Source organism: Marmota monax, unplaced genomic scaffold (assembly GCF_021218885.2).
Source record: "Marmota monax isolate L192 unplaced genomic scaffold, Marmota_monax_Labrador192_F-V1.1 WCK01_AAM20220418_F8-fsc00055, whole genome shotgun sequence".
Classification (NCBI taxonomy): Eukaryota; Metazoa; Chordata; class Mammalia; order Rodentia; family Sciuridae; genus Marmota; species Marmota monax.
The window spans coordinates 10,379,260-10,387,416 of record NW_026695205.1 but is presented as its reverse complement, the minus strand read 5'-3'; the positions used below and the strand labels follow the sequence as shown (position 1 = coordinate 10,387,416).

The window sequence follows — 8,157 nt, the reverse complement described above, 5'->3', positions numbered from 1 at the left end:
AACTGACACAAAGCTGTTGCCTGGCAATAAAAGGGGGATGGTCTCCGAGACAGGATTCTGATCTAGTGAAGAAGGGAAACCTGCATTGGCTGAAATACTTCAAGATCCAGTGTGACGGTGCCTGGGCTTCCCTCCTGTTCTAGTATGCTTCCCAGCGCCCAGGACAGCCAGGAAGAAGACGGGGAGTCCCCTCCCTCAGCGCATAATCTAGTCTGGAAAGCCGCAGATAGATGACCTTGGAGATAAGTGACCCCTGGGACTGTCCTGGTTTTTAACCCACAGGCATACTGTCCTGGAAATCCCCTCGGTTACAAGCAAGTTGAGATGCTGATCACCTGCTAGGATGATGGTTGGGAGCAGGGGCAACTGTGTAGGAGCAGCCAGTGGCACAGATTCTTCCACAGATATGTGATAAAAGGTGCACAAACGATGGTGTATCACATCCTCTATTCTGCAGTGAGGTTGGCTTTTTTATTTTTTACTTAATAAAATACCTTAGAGTTTTCTGTATCAGTACATGTAGCATCATCAACTTCTGTTTAATGGGTCATAAAATTCTGCTGTATGAAATTTCCTTTTCTGAATCTGGGTAGTCCATTTCCCCCTATATCTGTTACGTGGTTGATCTCTAGAAGCTCTTTGTGTATTAAGGGAAATGTCTTTTGGGAGTGATAAGTATTGCAGATTCTTTTGCCTATATTTGTTTGTATTATGAATTCAGAATTTCCTACATACATTATTTTATTAATCGTTTTGTGGCTAGTAGGTTTGATTGACATACAAAATTTATTTGATTTATTAAAATTTACTTGAGGGGCTGAGATTGTGGCTCAGTGGCAGAGCACTTGCCTCGCATGTGTGAGGCACTGGGTTCGATTCTCAGCACCACGTATAAATAGATAAATAAATAATGAAAGTACATCAACAACTAAAAAATTTTAAAAATTCAAAAAATCATTTTAAAAAAATAATAAAATAAAATTTACTTGGTCACCTGACTGGATTTTCTTATTGTAAGTAATAATTTTTCAGACCAAATATTTCATAACACCATTGTCCTAACACACGGTCCTTAGATCGTCACTTCTCTGCTTAGGTCCTCTCACTGACTGCAGAACCTAACAAGTGAACCCAGCTCTTTTGTTGGCTGTTAAGTTGTTCTAGCATTTGTTCTTCTAAAAATCATCTTCCAGACTATATTACTTTTGCTTTGAGCAAGTAAGACATCCCACCCAGAACTCAGACTTCCTGGGGCAGAACTCGGTCCACACGTCCCTGTGTACTTCCTCCCCTACCCGTCAGCTGTGGTGACTTCACCTGCCTTAAAAAGCCAGCTCGTGGGTTGCCCCTTCTCCTAGGACCCCTTTGCTGCCTTCCCCGGCCTTCGAACTCGCCTAACTCTGGGTCTCTTCTGGGGCCCTAACTGCACTCTGCCTTGTGCTTGAGTTATTGGGGGTCTGTGGTCACTCCTCCTAATAAACCGGGAGCTCACTCACTCATTTGGCCAGTTTCTAATGGTGCTGTTCCATCCAGAGAGGAAGAACGGCCGCTTCAAGCCGTGTGCCTCGCTGACTGTGGCCAAGTGCCATGGCTGATTCACAGCAGGAAACTAGCGAGTGTCTCAATGGACAGAAAAATAGATGGACGGATGATGGGGTAACTAGAGAATGTGTGGGGAAGGGGGAGAACCCTGGCTCTGGGCTCTGATCCTAGTGATGGGGGCGGGAGAAGGTGGGTTATGAGCTCATTCGACGTTTATGAAGCCCACGCAATTTTTAATCACCCAAAGTTGACAACTGGCCTTCTCCGGGGGCTGGAGTGAGGGCAGGGTGTGCAGGAGCACAACTGCCACCTCTGTGGAAGGCGGCCGTCCCCGCCACAGGCAAGGGCCCCTTCAGCCGCAGTGGGCTGCTCGCCCTACCTTCCTGCCGCTCTCTCGGATGCCGCGGGGCTGAACTAAGGCTCTTCTTCTAGGTCTGATGATTCCGACCGTCTGGGGAAGGACTCTGATGGACAGGCCCAGGCAGGAGGGCCTGGAGAGGGCCCAGAGGAGGCTGCCTCCCGAGGCCTCTCTGTCCACAGTGAGGGTCCTCCCACTCCACAGCTGAAGGCCACTGTCTGGGGGCTCAGCCAGGAGGTAAAGGGTTAAGCAGGCCTCTTCTGGGGACTGGCCCCAGCCTGCATTCCTTCCTCACAGAGACCTGCCAGTCCGGGGCCAGAGGCTAAATTTAGAGGGTGGCTAAGGTTTCCTCCTAACAGCTGTCTTGCTCCTCAGAGAAGTCACCCAAGAGAGGAGAGAGCTTGGTCTCTCTTACTGGACGCTGTTTTTGGCCATTCCATCTGGGTCCTCGGCCCTTGGTGTGGACACCCAGGCCGGCTGGTGGTAAGTGCTCCTCCCTGGTTTTGCCCTGATGAACCTGGCTCAACAAGGGGGCAGCAGCTCTGCCCACACGTCGGGGGCCAGCCGCCATGTTGGGACCACCTTCTGTGGAATGGCCCCTCAGCCAAGGCCCAGACTCCTGCGGCCTTAGAAGGCTCCCTGGTGGAGGCTGGTCCTGCCTCTCCCCAAGCAGGCAACAGGTGTGTGCGCCAGCCTCTGTGTGTGTGTGTGTGAGTGTGTGTGTGTGAGTGTGTGTGTGTGTGAGTGTGTGTGTGAGCCTGTGTGTGTGTGTAAGTGTGAGTGTGTGTGTGTGAGTGTGTGTGTGTGTGTGAGTGTGGTGTGTGTGTATGTGTGAATGTGTATGAGTGTGTGTGTGTGAGCGTGTGTGTGTGTGTGTGTGTGGAGGGGCTGGCGCCATGGCACACGCGGAGCACCCTACCATTCAACAGAACATCTCGTCTGGGGATTTGACTGTCCTTGGGCCTGCGTGGCTACAGTTACGGTGGAGTCGGTTCCCCTCACTGCCCTGGCTGGTCCTGTGGAAGGGACCCAGTCGGCCCTTCTTCAGCACCAGGTCTGCAGGTGGCTGTGAACACGGCCCGGGCACTCTCTGGAGACCTGATGGAGTTGTCCACACCGGCTTTACGCCCTGGGTATCAGCAGGCAGTGACCTTCCCATTCCCAGTTCCACCAAGGTGACATTTCTCGCACTCCCCCCCCCCCAAGCCTTGGAACCTGGTTCTAACCACCTTTTCCCCTGCCTGGCAGGAGCTGGTGGCTGACATGGCATCCGGTGGGGACCCAGAGGAAGAGCAGGTGGTCCCAGATGAGGAGGACGGAGCCACCGTGCGGGCGGTGCAAGCCCACTACCTCCGCAGTCCCTCCCCCAGCCAGTAAGTGGTCAGGGAGGGGCCAGGGCACAGCGGGAGGAATAGGGCCGGGAGCACACGGCCAGCCCCTGAGCTAGTGCAGTCGCCAACATCGAGGGCTCTGTGTGTCCTCCTCTGAGAAGGAGGCAAACGTACGAGCCAGCTGACGGCAGTGTGGCATGTGGGTCCAAATAGCACCCTCTAGGGCACAGGGAGAGTGGGCAGGGGAAGGGACAAGTGGCCTTTGAAGGGCCAGCGGAGGCTTCCCGAAGGGGCTCTGCAGGCCCAGACCATGCAGGTGGGTAGGGATCTGGCAGGTCTGCCCTGCAGGCTGGATTCAGTGGGTGGGGCTGGGAGGAGGGTGGTGGGGCGGGGGGTGAGGACAGTGGGGCTGGGGGTGAGGAGGGTGGGAGAAGGGATCAGGAGAGGCAGAGGCCCACACGAAAATAGCTCTGCCTCTGTGAGGAACCCTTCAAACTGGAGATAAGCGTGCCGGGGGCCGAGTGGCAGGGTGCCAAGCGTGATAAACACGCGTCTTCCTGGGAAGGCCGCCTGGCTCTGCGACAAGTGATTTAAAGCTTTCTTTTCCACTGAAAGCATGGAGGAGATGTGATGGTGTAGAATGACAAATTTGCATGAATGTTTAAGAAAAACCATGAGACTAAAGAAGTGCCGTGCTTCGTCGCCTGCTCAAATAGTAGTGTGTGCGCCTGTCCATCCCCTTCTGCCATGAATGACGGCAGAGCCAAGCCCCGATCGCAGCTCTGACACCAAGTCAGAGTGACAGTCCACTAGATTCTGGAGCCCGCATCTTCTTGTCTCGAAAGGGGAAGGAAAGGCCCAACTAGAGCACCTCCAGGTGGCGGCGTCCGAGTGTCTCTGATTCGCCTGCCTCAGGCTTCTCAGCCCTCCTGGGTCTTGCTGGTCCCTGCGTCCTGGGGTTCCAGAGGCCTCCCTGCTGGAGAGAGCGGGAGCAGGGCAGGTGCTCCCCACTCTCTGGCCAAGGCTCTTTGCCAAATGGAGCTGGCAGACAGCTCCTTTAATTCAGCACCATGTTCCCATCAGCATGGAGGGACTCGGAGCATCCCCTCCCTCTCGGGCCCCAGAGGGTGGAGCAGCTGTGTGGCTGGGGTGAGACGCTCTGTGTCCCTGGCTCATGCCAGCCTTCCTGGTCAAGGGTGTCTCTTTCTCACTCTAATAAGTTCCAAATCAGGGGCCCAAGAGAGCCGGGCACGGAGCTCCTTCTGCCTTGTGGGCCGCTGTTTTGAAGCAAGGAATCTAAGGTCACTGTGCCCACCCACATCACAAGATGGGAGACCACAGAGACTATCCCGGGTGGCTTTTATGGGCCAAGTCTGCAAAAGGCCACGTCCCTTCTCAGCATATTCCATCCACCAAACTCCAAACCCCATGAGGCCACGTGGTTTTTTTTTTGTAAGGGGGGATGGGAAATAAGGTCCGTGGCCCAGGAACAGGAGGGAAGGAGTTTGCTGATTCACAGTGTCTTTGCTCTGCCGTAGCACCCCTCCCCTCTGGGCAGCCTTCTGTGTTGCTCCTCCACCCACAGGACACTCCCTGGCCCCCAAGAGGGACAGCCCAATTCCCAGGTAGGGCTGCTGCTTGACCCCTTCAAAGGCCTGAGCATAGCACCCATGGTCCAACCTACAACTGCTAAGAAATCTCCCATCCTATCCGTGATTGGTGGGCATTTCCTAGGTTCAGCCCAATGTGGCTCTCTGGGGGACTTCGGCCTCCTGTCATTCTCTTTGACCACAGCTCCATTTCCTGGTCCATTATCCTCCAGGGATCCAGCTGAAGTGGGTGGGAGGGCAGGTCTTCCTGCAGGCAGAGCGGCCTTTGCAGACCGTGTCCTGCTTGTGGAAGTCTAGGGCTCGGAGCTGCTTTAAGGCTTGTGCCACCTGAGGCCTTTTTAAAGCGCAAGGTTTCTTTGAAAACATGATCGTTTCCAAAACTGAATAGGTATCTGACTCTGTAGGCCAGAGAACTCCGTGTGTCAGGAGCACAGGGTAGACAGGGGGAGTCTGTGGTCCTCCCCTGGGACCATGTGGACCCTGTGGCGGTGGAGCACAGCAGAAGTGCCACTGTGCGACTGCTGAGTCTAGACCACGCACAGCCGATGCCCTGTGGCCCGTTCTTTCGGACGCAGCCCTTGGATCAGCAGTGTGCTCCAGAGGTGTGTCTGGATACAGGTCTCAGCCCTTTCTTCCTTGTCGGTTACTGACAGTTATCTTGAAAGGCACCTGAAGCGGTAGATGTGGGTGAACATCCAGAGTGCACATTGCAATTTCCAGTGTGACTGCTGAAAGGTTTGCAGCAGGTGCAATCTGTCATATCCCTAGTCAGGGAAGACACACAGTGGAACACAATCAACCCGAAGAAGGAAAGAGAAAGAGGAGAAGAATGCAGAAAGAGCAGGACAAAGAATAAGGAGAAGATGGGAAGTAGATTTAAACCCAGACACATAAGGCATGACCTTACACTTGGATAGACTAAGTACTCCAATCAACAGCGGAAGATTGTCTGGCTCCATTTTTTCTATAAAAACCTACCTGCCATTTATAAGAGTTATGCCTCAAAAATAAAGGGACACAAAGATCATGGAGAGTGGGAAACTTATGCTGCAGGGTTTCAGTCCCTGTTGTGACTTCACAGTTCAGTGATACAGAACAGCCGCCCTCCGCAGTCACCATGAGGCCCCTGGACAAGGCACATTGGCCAGCTAGTGTCTGCTGTAGGTTGTGAGACCTCAAATGGGAGGATCTCAAGGGTGACTCTAGGCTGAGGGTCACCCAAGAGCTGGGGGCTGGGACCACAGAGGCCTCTCTGGACGATGGGCAGTCTGTGTTATGACTCACCAGGGCTGTTGGCCCGAATCCCGAGGATGGCCTTTCCACGGCGGTCACTCTGGGCTGCCTCAGAGCACACTGCTGATCCAAGGGCTGCGTCCGAAAGAACGGGCCACAGGGCATCGGCTGTGCGTGGTCTAGACTCAGCAGTCGCACAGTGGCACTTCTGCTGTGCTCCACCGCCACAGGGTCCACATGGTCCCAGGGGAGGACCACAGACTCCCCCTGTCTACCTGTCGGAGGAGGTGCCAGGGTCACAGAAGAGAGAGCAGTGGGATGGGCACTTTGCGGCCAGTGGAAAGCCCAAGTTGCCCCGACTGTAATCACCAGCAGAAGGCCATCCAGCGAGGCGGCACCGAGAGCAGATGTTAGGGCAAGCGTCCCTGGACACAGAGAGGGACCTTTCACAGGGATGGAAGAGCATCGTTTTAGATATCTGTGATCTAATGACATCCTCAGGATTCACACAGCAAAAACCAGCAGACTCAGGAAAAAATCAAAGTCTGCAGCTTTAGTCAAGTATATATTTTTAAAAATCACTAAGAATATAGAAGATCGGTGAATACCTGTGAGGGCCTCGGGAGGCTGAGGCAGGAGGGTCACAAGCTCCAGCCCAGCCTGGGCAACACTGTGAGCGCCCATCCCGAGAAAAATACAGAAAGTCTGAACAAACAATAAAGAAACTAGCCTGGCCGGCACGGATAGAGTGTGTGCCCAGCAACTGCAGGGGACAGGTTCTGATCACAGGTGTGTGGAGCATTTACCAAAATGGATCATATACTGGGCAATACATAGATCCACAAACTTCTCTGACCATGGGAAAATCAAGGTGGAAATCAATAAAAACAGGAAAAAAAGATTAACAGTAAATCACAAATCGGAACCACTTTATGCCACCAGCATACCTAAGACTGAAGAGTGACAACAGTCACTCTAGCACTGCGAGGCTATAGGACTCCCAGTCGCTGCCGGTGACAGGGGCTCGGACACCAGGTTTCACAGTTGCTACTGAAGTTGAGGACAGCTGAGCCCTGGCCCAGCAGGCTGCTCCGGCATGCACTGACCAGGAGTCATGCCACGTGCCCTTGCCAAGGATGTGGCTGCCCATGGACGTGGAAAGATAAATTCAATGGCATAGATTCTTGAGTAATTCCCCTGGGAATATGCATGCGATGAGCCACCTGTCCCTGGTGAGACTAGCCCTGAGAGCAATTGGTGGGGAAGGACATGGTGAGTGCACTGCAAGAGTCGGGCGGGGCAAGAGTCACGGGGGGAGGGGCAGGAGAGCAGTCTGCCAATCACCTGGCTTCACACAGTTGCCCTGCCCTGGGACAGAAGCGCTGGTTAATGGAGATGTCCCAGTGGCACTGGGCACGAAGCCTTCCAGCAGTCACTTCAGGGAAGATCTGAGGACACTTCCTGAGCATCTCTCCCCACAGTGTCATCATGGGATCCTAGGATAAATGTCACAGCTGCAGGGGCTTTTTTGATTCATTGTTTCCTACCACTGAGCTACATCCCCAGGCCGTTTGGGTTTTCATTTTGAGACAGTGGCTCACTCTGTTGCTCAGGCTGGCCTTGAACCTCCGATCTTCCTGCCTCAGCCTCCTGAGTTGCTGGGATTACCGGCGTGGGTACTGCACAGGCTTCTGAGCTTGAGTAGATGAGGCCCCCTCCATTACACAGAGGCCAACCCAAACGGACTCCTTGTGGGTGGATTTCCAGTGTTTGAAATGAAAAGACAACCCTCAGACTGGAGAAAATATTTGTAAATATCTGATAACGAATTTTTATTCCAGATTTTTTTAAAAATCAGATATCAAAACCTAATAAGAAAACAACACAATTTAAAAATAGACAAACTTTTGAACACATTCTTCAGTGAAGAAGACACGTGGACAGTAAACAACTATATGAAAAATATGCTCAAAATCCTTAAGCATTGGAGAAATCCAAATTAAAGCCACAACAAATTGCCATTATATATTAATTAGAGTACTAAAATAGGATTAAAAATTAAGAAGACTGAGAATACGAAGTA

At 52.7% G+C, this 8,157-nt stretch overlaps 1 protein-coding gene across 1 annotated transcript in view; it reads left to right on the top strand.

Annotated features, from left to right (window-relative positions):
• The first annotated feature begins 1,925 nt into the window (after nucleotides 1–1,925).
• Styxl2 (serine/threonine/tyrosine interacting like 2) overlaps nucleotides 1,926–8,157 on the top strand; it is a 31,534-nt gene continuing 25,302 nt past the window's right edge. Inside the window, exons 1-2 of the mRNA XM_046430221.2 lie at nucleotides 1,926–2,383; nucleotides 3,149–3,273. Of these exons, the coding sequence (XP_046286177.1) occupies nucleotides 3,164–3,273 (110 nt within the window). The 5' untranslated portion in view covers nucleotides 1,926–2,383; nucleotides 3,149–3,163. The remainder of the gene's footprint in view (nucleotides 2,384–3,148; nucleotides 3,274–8,157) is intronic.